Source organism: Colius striatus, chromosome 6 (genome assembly GCF_028858725.1).
Source record: "Colius striatus isolate bColStr4 chromosome 6, bColStr4.1.hap1, whole genome shotgun sequence".
NCBI lineage: Eukaryota > Metazoa > Chordata > Aves > Coliiformes > Coliidae > Colius > Colius striatus.
The window spans coordinates 13,087,138-13,105,241 of NC_084764.1; the positions used below are offsets into that span (position 1 = coordinate 13,087,138).

At 38.9% G+C, this 18,104-nt stretch overlaps 1 protein-coding gene across 4 annotated transcripts in view; it reads left to right on the plus strand.

The window, feature by feature from the left end:
- The first annotated feature begins 465 nt into the window (after positions 1-465).
- RASGRP1 (RAS guanyl releasing protein 1) overlaps positions 466-18,104 on the plus strand; it is a 42,998-nt gene continuing 25,359 nt past the window's right edge. For 3 of the 4 annotated variants that reach the window (XR_009818940.1, XR_009818941.1, XM_061998430.1), the window contains exons 1-2: positions 469-901; positions 3,273-3,442. Coding sequence is in view for 2 of the 4 variants with exons in the window: in XM_061998430.1 (XP_061854414.1) it covers positions 870-901; positions 3,273-3,442 (202 nt within the window). In the remaining 2 variants the exon portion in view is untranslated. Of the gene's footprint in view, positions 902-3,272; positions 3,443-18,104 lie in introns of all 4 variants that reach the window. The other variant, XM_061998431.1, reaches the window with a different exon arrangement.

The following is an 18,104-nucleotide window of genomic DNA, read 5'->3' on the forward strand; positions in this document are numbered from 1 at the left end:
CACAGCTCACTTGACTCTTGCCTCGGCCGCCGCGGCAGAGCTGAGCGACCCACGACCCGTTCCCCTCAGCCAGGCCCCGCCCACTCACTCAGCCGGGCCCGCCCTCGGGTAGCCACCGCGCGGGCCGGGCGGCCGCCCGCAGGTAGCGGCGCGGAGAAAGCGCCGCTTGACGCCTCGGCCGGGCGGTGTCGAGCCAGCCAATCAGAGCGCGCGGGTTCAGGGCGCGCGTGGGTCCATCCCACCTGGGGTCACGTAACCTCGGGGAAATGGGGGGGAGCGGGCATAAGGGTCCGGCAGTGGCTGGTGCTGTGACAGCGGCAGTGTCGGGGAGAGCGGTCGGCTTGGCTTCCGTTCATCCCCTTGCCCCGCCCCGTGCTGGGCGCAGCTCTGCCAGGTTTAGTTACAGCGCTGGTCCTGGGCCGGTAGGGGCCGCGGCTCGAGCGTGCCCCGGGGTGTGCCGGCTGCTGGGGCTCGGCCGGCGGGGAGAGCCTGCCCCTCCGGGCCGAAGCTGTGCCGTGCAAAAAGTTGCGGCGGCTGGAGAGCCAGCTGGGCGGTGCAGCGAGCAGGAGAGCGTGCTGCGGTACCTGGTAAATCCGGTGGCTTCAGAGAAGAGCAGCCCAGTAACTCAGTACTTCCTTCTACCGATAAGATCTTCGCCTGCGCTCGTCACGGGTGGCGGCTGCCGCTGCCGCGCTTGGATAGGTTTGAAGCTCCTCCCGAGATGAGGCAGGGAGCGGGAGAGCAGCGAGGCGGGCGGCGGCGATGAGCGGGGCCGTGCTGCTCTTCCCGGCCCCCTCCATCCCGCGTAGCCCCGCGCCTTGCGTTGCTGGCGGAGCCGGCTGGGCGGCGGAGCCGCGGCTGGCGCCGACATGGGAACCTTAGGGAAAAGGAGAGAAAAGCGGTGAGTTCGCCGTTACTGCTTTATTCTCTGCTCTACCCCGGCGGCGGCTGGACAGTGTCTTGCCAGGGGGCCGTCAGCGGTCTGGCGGTGGGCAGCGGGTCTCAGGGTGGTGAGGTACCCGCCTGGGGCAGAGCGGAGGTCGCGATGCACTGCCCCGCGGAGGGGCCGGCGGGGACTTCCGCGGGGCACGGGGACGGTAGCGCGGGCGGCGGGGGCTTCGCAGGGGCCGGCCGAGGCCTTCCCGAGTGGGAAAGAGAAGGGGAAAGACGGCACGTGCCTGGGGAGGACAGTGTTTCACGCTTTTGAGTGCCGTATGCGCCGGGCTGGTGGGTCAGTGAGGGCCGAGGAGACCCTCGCGTTACGGTCGCGGCGTTACGGCTGAGCGGGAGGGGCGGCTTGACTCCCGCCCGCTCTCTGGTTACCTGCGGCACAGCCAGTGGCCCGCCGGGGCCGTGAGCAAGGCTGTCCCCTCCTTGCCGGGGAATTGCCAGCCCTGCGAGTCAGTCTGGGAGTCGATGATCATTTGCTTGCGGTCTCTTCCCCACCGACAAATTCGCTTCCCAAGCACAGCTGTGATCTCTTTTTTTTCATAAGTCACTGCTGTAAGGGAGTCTAGTCTAATCAGTGTTTGGTTTCTAACGTGTCACTGGCTGTTTTTGCCTGTCTAGTGTGTCCAAATCGGTAACAACGTTATTGTAAACTTTTTGGGGAGTGTGGACTCTGTTGCCAGGACTTGAAATACCTTCTGTCCTGTAACTCCTGTTTCATTCCTGCTGCATTGTTAGAATCCCAAACCTTGTGTTGGAAGAGGCACTGGAATAAAGTTAGGAGAGGGGTTTAAGCCTGTAAAAAGAAAACCCAGAAAGCTGATCAGGCCCTTGCCCTTTTTATTTGAGAACAGGAAGTCAGATCACAAAGCTAAGAGGGAAATTTAGAGAAAGGGGGAAGGGAAGAGAACATTCTTTGCATAGCCACTGTCAGCTTAGCTCTGGAGGATCTGAGTGATGGTCACTAGGTGAGGCCTGTATTTTCCTGACTTTGAAACTGGGGAGATTTGGGGTCAGTCTTGTGTTTTAAGTGACATCACATGCAGTTTTGTGGCTTTCACAGCATTCAAATGTGAAAGACATTTAAAGCTAAGGCTTAAAATTCACTGCAGTGTGGTAGGGTCCACTCTGTCTTCACAAGGCATGTGTATTTTCAGCTTCACCCATGAATGGTTATATGGGAATGTTTGTGTTGTCACTATCTCTATCTTTATGTAATATGCACACTGGATAAATTTCTACGCCTGTGCTTCCCAAGACTGTCAGTTTACTAATAAAGTAAAATAATAAAGTCTTGCATAGTGTTCCAAGAAGAGTTGTATGAAAGCTTAAGATAGCATCTTTAGGATGCTGGAGTCACTTGTTTAGGAAGACGGCAAAGTGCAAGATGTCCCTGCAATAAACCGAAGCAGTGGTTGTTGCCCTTTTGGGAACTCTATGGTTATACTCTCAAGTGGATTTTAATTGATTCCTATTATTTGCAGGCAAAAATGTTTTGGCACTTTTCATTGATATAATGTACCTATTTATTGTTTCATACACAATTATGAACTTGTATTCAAACAATGAACAGTCTTTAATATCTGTCAACATGCACATTCTTGAAATCTAAGATATTATATGATCAGAATACCAGCCTAAAAATAGGTAGGTGCTTTATTTTGGTATCTTTTACATTTATCAAATACATTAATTTAGTTGTATATGCAGTTTTTAAAAAACATAATAGCAAATAATATAGAATGGATGCAAATTAATCTGGTTTAGGGTTTGTGGGTTTGGGGTTTTTTATAAGTTGTGAAATGTAAATTTGCACTGATATTTTGTTGACTTAATAGTGATTTTTCCAAATCAAGTTATTAATGCTAGTCCAGTATTTTCCAATGTATGTAATAGCTGATTGTAGTTAGAATATTTTACTAATTCTACTTTTGATGGGCACATAAATATGTGATGGTAGATTAGTGCGTAACAATATTCCTGCTACATAGTTTGAGGAGGGATTGTGCTTGTGCTGAAATTGCAATGTAAACGCAACTCCCCAACAATGAAACAAGACTTCAGATAATCTTGACAGATGGTTCAAGGAGCTCCCTAGCGGTGTGCTGTACAGTCCACATTTAGCAGAGAAATAAAACAAAAAAGTCACTTAGCAGCTTGTTTGGTGTGCGTGTTGAGTGGGAGGGTTATGTCTTTCAGCACCCTACCTACAGGGTGTTAATTGTTCTTTAAATCGCACCTCCTTTCCCATGCAGTGTAAAATTTAAAACTGGATCTTACTGTATTTACTTGACTATTATGCTTTTTTTTTTTTTTTTTTTTAGGCAACCTTCCCAAGCATGCAGCGCTGCCCCTGAATCAGCACTTGAGCTGAAGCAGATCAGTCACTGTCCCAGCCTCTCAAATCTTACACAGGTCACGATGGTGCCATTGGGGCACTTAGCCAAAGGGGCCACTTTGGAAGATCTTCTTGAAACCTGCATTCAGTCTTTTGGTGAGTGTCTAAAGGTTTTTATAATTATATTATTTTTTTTTCTCTCCTGGTTACATTCAGGTCACTGTCTAGTGAATGACAGTGAGTTATTAGTGGAGCAGAAAGGCGTAACTGCACATTTTCTATCCTGTAAGTGACCATGTATTTTTAAAGCTTTATGGATCTGTGTATGCATATGTGCGTAATATATGCTAAGAAATTAGTGTCACTGTAGCTTTTGCTTGAGAGAACAAGACAGATGCTAGTCATGTACTTCTTATATGTGTGTTATTTGTTCCTTCATGTAGCAATTTGGTAAACTTCAAGTAATATTTTGTGTATTTTATAACATTCTCATACCATCTGTAAACATGTTTAATATAAACATTTTGAAATGAGCAGAATTATTTTTAAACTAGGTGAAAAAAGCTCGTTGGATTGCTCTTGCATAATATAGCTTTAAAGTATAGCTTTAAAATTGCTTCAATACAAAAGGGAAAGAATCCAAACAAAAATCACAACTATATACCTTTTGGAGACTTGTCAATTATCTATTTGTCTCTTTACAATAAGAATTGTAATACACGGACAAGCATGACTATTGACTGAGCCCTACATCTCTACTTTCCTTTTCCAACTTTTTCATGACTGTGTTTAATTTTTTTATTACTAAAATGTTAGTACTGAAGGCACTCTAAATGATTCCAAATAATTTGCTTGTAAGCAGTGCATCTGTTCTTTACTGCTGTGTCTTTCACTACTATGAGCTACTCCTACAGTGTATGTGGCAAAGTCGTAGTTGCAAAGTAGTCCTTGGAAGAGAAATGCATCAGAACACCCGCTAAAGTCTAAAATAATTAATCTATATAGTTAAATAGTAACAGGTAGTACTGATCTAGTGTTACAGTACACACATACTGTATAAACAGTGACTAATCTTTCATGTGCAATGGAAATATTTTTCTTTTCCTTAACTTTAAAGCCTTTTAATCAGTACATACAGAGAAACACACATCTGAGAAATGCTGATGAAACGTATATTTGTCAGTAATGTTTTGTTTCTTTTGGTCTTATTTTATCCTCCATTTAACTGTTGTAAAGAACCTATCCATTACATTGCTATAAAGCCCTAACTCCTAAACAAATGTTGGTTCATAGATTTGACTCACTGGGAGTAAGATAAGACAACTGAAACATGTGTAAAACCTTCATAAAGTTTTAATATCTTGACTGCCTGGCCAGTATTAATGTGTCCATGTTCTTATGCAAAAAAGTACTATAAATGTAACATTATAAAAAGCTAGTAAAATGGTTATGGTGGTTGACTTCAAGTAGTGTAGGTGAAACCCTGAATGGGAAATTATTCTTGGCTTAAAAATTTTAATACTTTTTTGATACTCTGTTTATATTGGTATACACATGCTTATGTATACTTGGATTCCTGGACATCCATATATTTTTAAGGGCTAAGATGACAAAAGCAAAAGTACATGTCCAGTTCAGCTGTATATGCATGCAAATATTTCTAAAGGGTTTCGTACTTCAGTTAGAAAATTTACCATAGTCCACTAAAACTAGTTTTCTCGAATGTTGACAAGTGGTGTGTAAGTCTAGCAAAGCTAATTGTAGGGAATCTGCAAACATAATCTGAAATTCACAAAGGACTGCTAGAATTGTGATATGTGCTACAGAAGTTTAAAGTTTCCACTAGGCAAGTCATAGTTGTGTCTATATTTGTAAATCAAGTATGACATTATGAATGATCTTAAACTATTCTGGAATTTCCCAGTAGGGTATTAAAATAAATTGTAGAGTGCAGTTGTTACAATTAGAGAACCTACATACTGAAGGTCGTTAAAGAAGATTCTTGTAGCTACAAACAAAACCACCATGCAAAACACATTTGTAGCATTGTGCCAATAAAGGAAGAGATGTAAAAAACTGTAATCTGGGAGTTTGAGAGTGGTGGTGGATAAGGAGAAAAATGGTGTTTAAAAAAAAAAAAAAAGCATAGTTGCTGAATAATTACAAGTAAACTGAGTGACTGAGCAAGTTACTTCCCATGCCTAATACTGAAGTAAAGCTATCAACCTGTACTCTAATAGTTCTGTGCAAACTGAGGTTGTAGCTTCAATCTCAGGTATGCTGACCTATAATATTTTGTGTACTTGCATAATTAATTATTATGATCTGAGAAAGTTTTATCTCAATTTTAAGAACACAGAACTGTACCCCTCTCCCCTCCAAGACATAAGCATAGATTTCCTTTGTATATTTTAAGTTTTTACTTTCTTGAAAAAGGCCTTTATTTGTTAGCTGCCTGGGGTTAAGGAGAACAATAGTCAAGAGAGATGGTAATGTATCACATTTCGGAGTATATACTGCATCACATCAATATTATACTGCACCTGATAATATTCACAGAATCACAGAATGGTAAGGGTCAGAAGATATTATGTGTACAATTAAAAATACAATTCCTATATAAAATATGCAGCTGAGTTTATGTTCCTGGGCTCAATTATACAAGTTTGGAAGACAAATGTGTAAGAGGGGCAGCTGTCAACAATGGTGTGTAAGGGGAAGTTGCCATATTTTGCCATATGTGCAGAGACTATCACAAGGAGGTTCTAACCAAGAAAGTATTAAGAATTAATACATAGAGCTGTGAAGAACACAATAATATGTTTTTAATTTTTTTCCCTTATCCATACTGTAATAAGAGGTGCATACCAAGTTTAAAAAGTGAGAAGGCTAAGATTTGCCATGGTGTTTGAAGAAAGACAGATTTTATCCAAAGTGCCAAGTTAATCCAAAACCAATGCTAAAGAGATGAGGAGCAAAGATTCAGTCTTGGAGTTAGTGCTACTGTCTCTGTATCTTGGACAGTAATGGTAGAAAATGAAGCAAGAATGTGGACAGAATGATGTGAATTACAATGGTGGTGGTCTACCTGCTCATTCCAAAAGTAAAGAGTTAGAAGGTCATTTGCTTTCTTGTTGTTTTGGTGAGGTTTTTTGATATTTTTTTTCCTTAGTTTGTTTTTTTGGGGGGTTTTTAGGGTCTTGTTTTTCTTTTTGGAACAAAAGTTTAGTCAGTGTAATTAACTTAAACATCTACTTTGGGATGATTATTGTATGTTCTTTCACCTCTCAGATTTGGTCTTTTTAGCTTGAACTGATGAATGATAGGTGATTTAGAGAAAGAAAGAGTGAGGATCATACAAGGTAGTGTGAAGTCATATACATGATTGCTACATCTGAGAGATCAGCATTACACCAGTGTTTATTCAATAACATGATGAGAAGGAGATGCTGAAAGTAGAAATGTCTTCAAGTCCCATGAAAGGTTGCATCAGGATGAGGAAGAGGGATTATCCTGCAAATGAACAGAAAATTCAGGATATAAGCTAAGGCAAGAGTTCAGGGAAAATAATATGAGAGAGTGAAGGCAGGAAGTGTCGTAGAAGAGGAATATTGGTACTGAGATTAGGAAAATATTTGTAATGATTTTAAACTGATTTCATCAGTTTAAAGAGGAGAGATTTGATTATATAGGAGAGTGATTCACAGAATCGTAGAACAGTAGGGTTGGAAGGGACCTTTAGAGATCATCTAGTCCAACTGCCCTGCAGAAGCAGGTCAACCTAGATCAGGTCGCATAGGAACGTGTCCAGGGGGGTCTTGAAGACCTCCAAGGAAGGAGACTCCTTAACATAAAGAGCTGTAGAGCACAAGTAAATGTATCACGTGATTGCATTTAAATGAAGGGGAAATGTTGCATCTAAGTGAAGCTGGCCATAACTTTTAAGGTGAAAAAGTGATTGTGTGGAAAGAAAGAATAGTCAAAATGGGTAAGTGGAGGAAAGGGGAAATCAAAGGAGGTGACTGCATAGAGAAAAAGAGCAGGAGATAGGGTAAAATGATTGAAAAGACTAGAAAATATAGAGGCTGTAGAAATGTTACTTTCAATGAAAGCTCTCCATTAGAGACGTTAATTCTTAATAGAAAGCTCATAAAGATAAAATTAAAGGTAGATGTTAATTGACAGTAAAATGGCTGAAAGATCTTGGCTTGGAATTTCACAGCTTCTGGGGGAGATTATTTATTCTGGAGGAAATCTGTGATTCTGTACTGCAAATGTGAGTAGAACAGTGGCATTAACCCCCTGTGTCCATGTTTTTTCTATTATGTAATATGTAAAATGCCTGGAAAAGAGTGTACTTTTGACTGGCAGACAGTTCTCTGAAACTCAATATGGATTTGTCTCCTACTTTGTTGTTAGTTGTAAAGACACTCTAGCGGCTTTGTTGTTGAAACCAGCAGAGTAGGATCTAATTTGCTGGCCCACTGCCATATTGACTATTTAATGCTGACAGTTCAGTAGAACACAGGAAACATATGCTTAGTAGCAGAGTCCTACTTCTTGCTACTTCTTCTTAGAGTAATCTCTGTGAGACTGCATAAATGCATGTTAATATATGTATTTAATCCAGAAAGTGTTACAAATCAGGGAGGAAAAATGTCATCAGTGTTCACTTCACCGGATATCTTAATTTGTTAACTGTATATCTACTAACTATAGAAATGAAATTATTATTCATAACAGTTTTCACCCTAGGCTATCTTGTACTACTGTGAGCTTGATGTTCTGACTGTGTGTTAGCAAGTCAGTTTCTATTGTAGCAGATCTTTTTCCTCTTTGTAACTTCACTATATGTTTGTGAATAACAGATCCCTGTTTCTTTGCTTTGACTGTAAATGTCTACCTTATAAATGTATCCTTTTTTTTTTAACCTTGAGTAAGGTTTAAGTAAGCTTGTTAAAAAAAAAACCAAACCAAAACAGATGCCTTTCAAAGGTTCAGTGCATTATTTTAGCATGCATTCAAGCTTATAGGCTCTGTAGGGTCAGAGGTCCTCTGCCTTGCCCACACAAAACATATGTTTAAATGTTTTTTACAAGCATTTTAAAACTTTTGCTATCAGCATAGTGTCAATTTGCTATCTCCCTGCTTTGTCTGCAGTGAAGTCCTGAAAGATTGCTTAGAACTACCTAAAAAACCATTCAAAGAGTGCACTTGAAAGTCATATTATATACCAACGTGTGTCTTTATAACAACATCTGAGGGTCATTTAAGAGCTCAGAAATCCCTGAGACTTAAAAATTCTAACATGAAGATATTTCTATCCTTAATCATTGAGTGTGAGATCTTACTCATTTGCCTCTTACATCCAAGTACTGGAAGCATATTCACTATTGCACACAGAAAACCTATGCTTATCTACAATCCAAGCACTTCAGTTACTGCTAGATAAGTTGAATGTGCTCAAGAGAAAAAGAAATCAGGAAACATCATCTTACAATGCATGTCATCATGTGGTGTCCCTGTACCCGGTTTCTTGAGAGATGGAAGTGCTTTAGGAAATATTTTGCAGAGCATGTAGCATAATTCTATGTGGAAGCTCAGCCACAGTAAACCATTTACAGTGGACTTAGTTGCTTATACCACTGTATCAATATTCAATATGATAAATTATAGAAAAGACATTTAAATACATGGTTACTGCTTTTCAAGGAAATTAAAAGTCAACCTCAAAGATCAGCGTTGTTCTTAATATAGTTAACATAGTGCAATTTGCAACTTCTGATAGTCATAATACTCTTAGACGTCTAGGCTGTGATGCAAATTACTCTTCAGCTCCTGATCAGTGCTAAACTATATTGTTGCCTCAATATGTGAGAAAGGGAGATGTTTGTAAGCAGAAAATCTGGAAACCACTTCCACTCTGATCTGGATGAAAGATGCCATGGAACTGTTTTGTTAGAAATCAGAAATCTGACAAAGATGCTGGGGCTGGTTGCCTCTTAGGTGCTAGCTGCCTAAAACTACAATTTAATCACAGCTAAGATTTTCTACAATAAACCCTCCCTGCATTAGCAGAGGTGCCTATCTCTGTGAACTGATAATATTTTCATAGCTCACTTGTGTGTCAATATCATGCAGAAATATATTGTCTTAGGATTTCTATGAGAGCCAAATAAGGATTGCATCCATTCTACAAAGAAAGATACAGGCAAATTAAAAATTTGCTCATTAAGAGAACTGTAGCCATTTTCTCCTCTAAAATACAGGCCATTTGAAAGTTTTAACTAGTTTTTCCTCTTTCAGTTATGTAGAAAACCACATGCTACTTTTTAAGTACAGTCTTTCAGTCTAATTAAAACAGAGAATAACTAGTAAAACAACCACAGTTCAAGTACTGAGTTATTTTTATTCTTTTACCAAAGTTACCATATACCAAATTCTAACATAGAATTCTGAACCAGTTACATCTTTCACGATATATGCACACCTACAGAAGGCAACTTTGGTCATTTGCTTTTTTCTGTTATATTTGTTTGAACAGTCTTTTGTCTTTATCTCCTGCTCCCCAATCTTGCTTGTTTCCATCCCTCTCCCCTGAAGCATTGGCTGAATGTTGAGATGTCTAGTCTCCTTAAAAGTAGTTGAAGTTTGTTCACCATTCTTCTGTATTAAAATGCTGTTCATCATTGTGTGTTAAGTAATCTGGGTTTGGTCAAATACACAGCAGAAACTTTAGTATTGCTTGGCAACAGAAACTATGTTAACTATCAAGTAATGACCTTGTGGGAACAGAGGCATCATTACTGCTCTGTAGAGGCATGACATTGTGGGAACAGAAGAGTAGCTACTGCTCTGGAGAATACTAAGTGCTGTTTAGTTAACTATTAAAGTTAATTGTGACTGTACCAAGGTGAAAATAGATTTCTTTTTTAACTTGATGCCTGTGGAAAAAAAATTCCAAAATAAAAGAAACTCTATATGCCTTTATATAAACTTTAAAGTTCCATTTAGCTAATTTGACTTCAGTCTTTTCAATGTAATTTTCCACAGTCAAGAAATAAGTAATAAAAGAAAACAAAGAAAACTCAGACTTCTTGGTTTATAAAGTAGTCTGCCATTTACTTGTATTTACTACAGGGATATGACAGAAAATTCTATCTTTGTACCTCTAACTATAACTTAAGAAAAAAACCAATAAAACTTATGTTTAGCAATGCAAAAAAAGCTTAGATAACAATGGAAAACAGTTAATTCTCCTGAGAATGTTGTATTAGTTTAATTCTCTCTCATCCTCAATCTATGTATGAAGTTGAAACAAGATGTATGTCACTTGTTCTTTAGGCTTCCTCACACATTTTACTTTCTGTGTTACTTGGTTTGGTTTGTATGTGATTTATTGTGAAGTCTTTCAGTGTTTTTATGTGTATCAGAGACATACTTTTGCATTGCTTTTTTTAAACTTCGGAAGAGGAAGGAGCTTCCATTGGACTGTTACATAGTTCAGTAGACTTTTCTGATATGCAAGACAGGCTGGAAGTTAAAAGCTAACTTTCTAAACATGATACTGCTTTTTTCCGTCATTACTGAGGTTACAAGATGTAAATGCAGCAGCTGGTAAAAGGCAAAGATTAGCTGTTGGGAGCTGTCGTCAGGAATCCTCAAACACTGCAGTTTTAATACTCAAATGTATTTATAGATTGTGTTAAGGAAAATTCAGTGCCTTGGGCTACCTATATTGTGATGAAAGATCATTTAGAGATATGCCGTACTGTCTTTCCTTCAAAACATAGTACTTCTCTGGCAGAGAAAAATAGGGTGATATGTCAAGCACTTCTTTTCCTTTTTAACCTTTTTTTTTTTTTTTTTTTTTTAAGTTTCCCCTTCAGAATATTCACTTTTGGTATGTAGTGTTGCTTTTTGAAAAGTATACATTAAAAAACAAAACAAAACCAAACTTGAACTTGTTTCAGGTTGAATAACATGTAAAATTATCAAATACGTTTATAAGTAATATTAAGAAATGCCCTGGAATGGTATTTAGGAGGCAAGACTCTTGTTTTGTGCTAGATATAGCTGATACAGTGAGGCCAATAAAATTTACACTTGAACATATGTGGCAATGAGTCTCTGGTGAAAATTTGGCATGCTGCAGCTAGCTTGAAGGAGCAGTTGAGGAGCTTCTTCTGTATGCAGGTGTTTGATAGTGCTACCTCGTGATTAGTTATATTTTATGTTTGGATTAAAGCTGTGGGATTTTTGGTTTGTGGTTTTTTTTTTTTTTTGGAACTTCATATTTTTTGGTCCATGGTGAACAACAGATATTTCAGTCTGAGGGTGAACTCTTGAGGTTTTCATTCCAGCCACTGGTCAAATATCACAGCTGTTCCCTTATTCCCCAGCTCTCAGTGGCATGGTAGAGAGAATTGGAAGGGTAAAAAGTTAGAAAACTCATGGGTTGAGGTAAAGACAGTTTAATAAGTTTAAAGCAAACCCCAAACTCAACAACCAAAAACCTAAACAAAACCAAGAAAACCATGTGATTTTATAAACCCTAATTGCTAATCACCAAGAAACTAATGCCCAGCTAGTCCCTGAAAGATGGCAGCCCTGACAAACTTGCACTCATCATTTTGTGCTCAGCAACAGAAACTATGGACCATCCCTTATGTCAGCTTGGGTCAGCTGTCCTAGTTGTGTCCCATTCTAGCTGCTTCTTACCCACTCCCAGTCTACTCACTGGTAGGACAGCATGAGAAGGCATGCTCCAGCTGCTGGATTAGCAACTAGTTTGCCTAGGAGTCTGTAAACATTAATTCCAGTAATTTATCTAGAAGTTAGAAGTGCAGACTAGGAGGCTGAGGTATGTAAGGGAGGCAAACCTGAAACAGTCAGAAATATAAGAGCAGGAGTAGAGTCAGAGCATGCTTTGGTAGTGAAATTCAAGGTCAGGAACTGGGATCTAAGAGATCTGCAATGTTGCCCAGTCCCTGAGAGGAAGCAACTTGATGTCTGTTAGTCCATTACAGTTTGAACCTGTGGATAGGGCTGACTTTAGGCTTTCTTGGATCTGATGCCTGGCCGGCCGCACCAGGATCAATCATGCAGTTAGAGAGAAGCTTTTCATAAAATACTGAAGTTGTGGGATGAATAAGTTCTAAACATGCAACTGAGTTTGGTGTTCAGATATTGACACCAGCCTCAGAAGTTTATGATTTTGTTCTTGGAGTTGTATTTGTGTTATCTCTCAGTGCTCATGCCAGCACAGCTGTGTTGCCAGGTATTATACTTGAATTATTCAAGAGTTGCCTGCAGTGTGGCTTCAGTGTCATGATTTAAAGCTTTGGAAAAAATCTGGAATGCTTAAATTGTTTTGTAGACTTCAGAGAAAGACTATTTGATTAAAAAGTTCTCATCTAAATTTGCTAAAATCAGTATGTTAAACACACTGTAGAACAATGTATAGGAGGGGTGTGTGTGTTAACTTTTTCTCTTGTTCTGTGTACTTGATCTGAATTTCCAAGGCTAATGGAGTGCTTTCCACCCACATTTCATTTGGTTTCTCTCAAAGTACACTTTAATTTCTCACAATCATCCCATTTTTCCCTTGACAAGAGCTTTTATCTTCTTGTTTTCATTTTGAAGTATTACCCACTCAGCTCTTCCTGAGAGATGTAGCTTTCCAAAAGCTGTTTCTGAGAGTGAGTAATGACTTTCCCTTGAGATTTTTCTCCCTAATGTTCTCTACCCTCACACAGAACAGTCTTATTATCTTTTTGGATGCATATTAGACTCATTCGTTTCTTAGATCTATTTACATTGTTAATGAGTATTTGGAGGAGCAGCAGTTAAGGACTTTGAAGGAGGAAGTAGACTTGGAGAAACATAAAGTTTATAGGATTTCTTCCTACATCTGTGTTTCCTTTTCTTATTTATCATTCTATTGGTACAGGATTGATCACAAAATAGAATGACTCTTTCCTTTCTGGAAAATACTGATTTGTTCTCATTTTAATTTTGGAGTTTTTCCTCCTAAGACCAGTTACTTGTATATATAAATTTACATATGACACAATAATTATAAGCATATGTGGACAATAGGCCAATTAGAGAAAAAAGTTTCAGAGCAATTCCCTGCATATTTTGGTGCTGTCTGCTGCACATGGTAGCATTCTGGTTGCATGAGGCCTAACACCACCAACCTACATACAATTTGTCAGCTGGAGAGCTCAAGACTTCACCTGCTTTCTGCTGCAGCTAAAATTAAAACAAGTATTCTCTTGCCTAATTAGCAAGTCATCTTTGTAAGAACATTGTAATTAAGTTATGTTATTTCTGAAAGATGTTAAGCACTTAATGATCTGAAGTAAGGAAATCTTCACTAAGGACAAGTATGAAGTTCCACAGAGTAATCGGTTAAAATCAGTACAGTAAAGTAATGAATATACAGCATTTCTGCAAAAAAGAATCTCACTGTGAAGGTGGATTTTAAAACTGGAAATGGTTTAATGCCGAAATTGCTGAAATCAGTGCAGAAATTTTAGGGAGATAAGTACATGCATAGAAGGATGTGTGTGCTTTTAAAATTTTTTTATATATATATGTAAATTTACATTTATAAATGTCTATGTATATAAAGGTATTTTGTACACGAGATTAAAAATAATATTCTAACTCTGATGCTAAGACCTCCTCTAGAGTACTGTATTCAGGTTTGCTACATAAAAGTGCAAACTGCAAAGGGTTCAGAAAAGGATGTCAAAGTTGACCAGAGATCTAGAAAACTTGGCTTCTGAGGGGAAAAAAAAAAAGACAAATTGGATGTGTCCTGGCTCAGAAAGAAATGAGGGGAGCAATCCTGAAATGGAGGAATTATATTGATAAGGGAAAGAGAATATTTGTTCTGTCTGCTGAGGGCTAGGTATAATGGGCTTAATCTGGTCAAATTGTCTAAAGTCTTTGATTAGACAGTAAGAACTCTGCAATGACAGAGGTGCTCCAAGTGCTGGAATAAGTCACCTGCAGAGGCTATGAAATGCTCCAGTCCTCATCACTGTAGAATTTTAACAACAAATTGAACTGGTTCTGAAGCATACTGGCTTCACAAAAGCTGATTAGGTGTTGGAGTAAGGGAACAGAGTACACTAGCTCCTAGCTCTGATTTGTCATCAGCTGAGCTTAAAGCTGTCATTAAAAAACAAAGGCTATTTTGAACTCAAAGAATCAACAGCCTAGTTTAAGTTGAATCTACTTGCTGACCCTTTATGATGGTGTTATAACTGATGAGCAGGATGGTGGCTTCTTATAAATCTGACCAAACACAATCAATTTTATGAGGACGGTTAAATGACTACCTCTGTTACAGGGTACCAAATTCCAATGTGGCAGTAAGGAGCCTGTAGTAAGGAGACTCTTGCATAAGTTTTAAGTTGAAAGGGAATAGAGTGTTTCCTATTTGTGAAGAGAAGGTCCAAGAAGTGTTCATTAAATACTCATGATATAGTTCATGCAGTTTTGTTTGCTTCTAGCCATTCTCAGATTATCTTGTAGTACTCCACCTCATGTGTTGGGCAGAGGCATTGACTTCTGGTTGTTTCAGTTTGGTCACTAAACCTTGGTACATACACCCACTTATAAATCCATGTGTCATACATATCTGTGTGTTCCATCAAGATCTTTGAGAACTTGAGAACATTAATTCTCCCAGTTTTCAAATTACATGCTGCATTAATAATCTCTGCAGGTGTCTGTAACACCATCCCCACACTATCTTCTTTAAGCTACCAAAAAAAAATACTCTAGAAATCTTGAAGAATTCTTTCTAATACATCAATATAGCATCCTGCAGCTTTCAGTTTTGCCCTTAATAAGACCACCTGGCAATCATTTGATACTTCCTTGCATTGCATGGTTTTTTTGGTGCTACTTTTTGACAACCACTGGAAGAGTTAAGGGAGTTTACAAGAAGTTATTAATGTTCTTAGCAGCTTAATCACCAATCACGTGATGTCAATACTCTGATTCATTTGTGAGTCATTTCAAATTGTACACTTGGTGATGGAGTTGTAACCTGCTTATGAAAGAAAGGCCTCTTAGACCTAGAAAAGCTAACTTTTCTTTCTTGCAAAATTCAGTTTGGTTAAGACATCCTTGACATTTTTCCTGTTGCTATATCATTGCATTTATGAGTGGGAAGATCTTGGTACAACAGTCTTGTCTATTGAGCATACTCTTTTTGTTAAGTATACTTACCACAGGCTTGGGGGCCATCAAGACCTAGTGAGAAGCGGGCAGTTTGCTCTTAAAGCCTTGCTTATTGGCTTTTCATTACTTTGGTTCTTTCAACTGTTCTAGGAAAAAGTGGTGCTTCACTTATCTTTAAATCATGGATTACAGGGAGCCACCAGCTGGGTCATTCAATAGGCTAATGGGCCTACTTTAGGATGTTCTTCCATTGCATATATGAGACTCCGGACACACAAGGGAACTTTTGTAATTGTAGTTTTTAGTACCTTTGTGCTACTAGATAGATAATAAAATACTTAGCCCTAAATTTCTTTGTGTTTTAGCTCATGTAGTTAAATAGTGGAAAAGAGTATTCAACTCCTGCTTCCTTGTTCGTTTCAGAGAATATTCATTAAAACATCTTAATACAGTAAGGGAATTTAGAGAAGGAAAAGCATGTAATCAGTGGATTATGTTTTGCTGCAGTGAAACAAAGCTAAGGCTTATGCCGAATCTTGCAGTGTTCTTTAAGATAAATTGACAAACTGAAACACACCCATTCCACTTTATTTAGTATTCACTTCGTGGTTTTTGCTGAGCAGGGTATGTGGTTAGAAACAGGTATAGAAACGGAAATGAAAATGAGTCTCAAAGTTTTAAAACAAACTGCTGGAGGTTAAAAAAGATACTGCAGAGGCATTCAGAAACATTCTTGCGACACAGTCAGGAAAGCCCTATTTATTCATACACAGATAGTTTACTGTAACTTTTGTTAACTTCCTTACACAGAGCTACCTTTAGTGGGTTAGCTCTCCCAAAAAGAAGAGACCTAGAGGTCAGAGATGTGAAAGATCCAACTACAGTTCTGAAACTGAAACTGAGTTGCAATCTCTTTTCACCTAAGGCCCATTTCTACCAGTTTAACTCCATGGATTTTTTTTAATTATAGATTTTAGAAATACAAATGTAAGAGGAATGAGACTCAATATTTTTCTTTTTAGTAACATTTGCTGTATCATGATGTATGCACTCAAAAAGTTCTTCCTTTCAAAGCTGGGCAGGAAGGTGACATTAAATATTTGATACTGCATGTGTTTATAAAATTCTGTGCTGCTACAATTCCTTGCAGGCTTGCTGTTCTGTGCTGAACTGTACTTAAGATTTTTTTTTTTTTCCTGCAGGGTGTTTATTTTGGTTTTTAAATCATTGTTGATATAATGTTTTTCTTTGTGGAGATGAGCCTTTTAGCTGAGTGAGAGAAAAACAAACTTAGTACTGCTTTAATGTGTGCAAAATAATTGGATGTTGTAATGAAATCTGTCTCTTCTGTGAGATAATCAGGTCTAGATTTTGTGAGGCATAAATGCACTTTTATTATGCAAGAAAATAGCATAAATGTACTGATGCAATCACTAATAGTAGGCAGAACGTACTGTTTTTCTCTGCATGTTTGTGAAATGGAAGAAAGATCTCCTAAAAGGCAGAAATTCAATCTGTAAGCTGGTGCCAAGTGGTACCTGTGTTATATCATGGCAGAAGAGTTTGGAATATGCACAGAGGACAAATACCCAGAAGAGAGAGTTACTTGTTATCTTTTTCAGCTGGTGACAATCTATATTGAGCACTTCTGAAAAGCTGATGATTTAATTACAGCTGTATATACTTAATAGTATATGTGCACGTAACCATTTGGCTTCCAAGTTAAGCATATATAAACTACTTTTCTGATTATACAAGAGCTGTTGGATGAAGGCTCTGGTAGAACACCAGGTTTTGTAAAATGGATGAAAATTTATACAGGCCTGTGTGTGCAAGATAATTTTACTGTTTCTGAAGACATTGGAAGAGTACAAAATGTCAGATACTAAAGGCCTGACTAAATATTGATTCCTCGTGTCTCACCCTTCCTCTGCCAATTTCTGACTTCTGTGGCTGAGTTCTTCACTGTTTTGCCCACAGTGTACCTGCTGCAATATCTAGGCAGTTTACATCCCAGAAAGTTTCTTTAGGTAACGGACGAAATTGTGTGAGGGCATGAACCAGGAATGCATAAACATGGTAATGCCATAAATCTGAGAGCTTGCAGTCTGACAAGTTACTTGCAATCTGAACTGCAATTATTTCTAGGGCTGTAGGACAGGTGGATTTTCCCCTTGCCCATAGCACTGTAGGTAGAATTGCTCCTTACAATTTAAGTGTAACTACAGGAGGTAGATTTGGAAAACAGTCTCTCATGTTCAGTATTGAAGATCACCTGGTGCATAAAGTTATCATTCTGGGATTGATAGTGCTGAGTGGGTTGCTTCATGTTCACATAGGCTCTGGCAGAATTTACTGATCATGATTTTTCTGCTTGTATTGCCTGAGAGGCTAACTGTAGTGAGCTGTTTCAACACTGTTCATTGTATTGAGTTTCTCCCAAACTGACTATGATTTTGCTAAAAGAATGAAGTTACCCCCACCAGATATATGATACCCAGCATGTCTTCTGCTTTCAGGGCTTCAAACAGTCAACTAGAACAATAACTTTACCTGTAACTGTTACAAGTCACCTTTCTACTAAACTACATTTTTCTGCATGAAATAGTCAAGC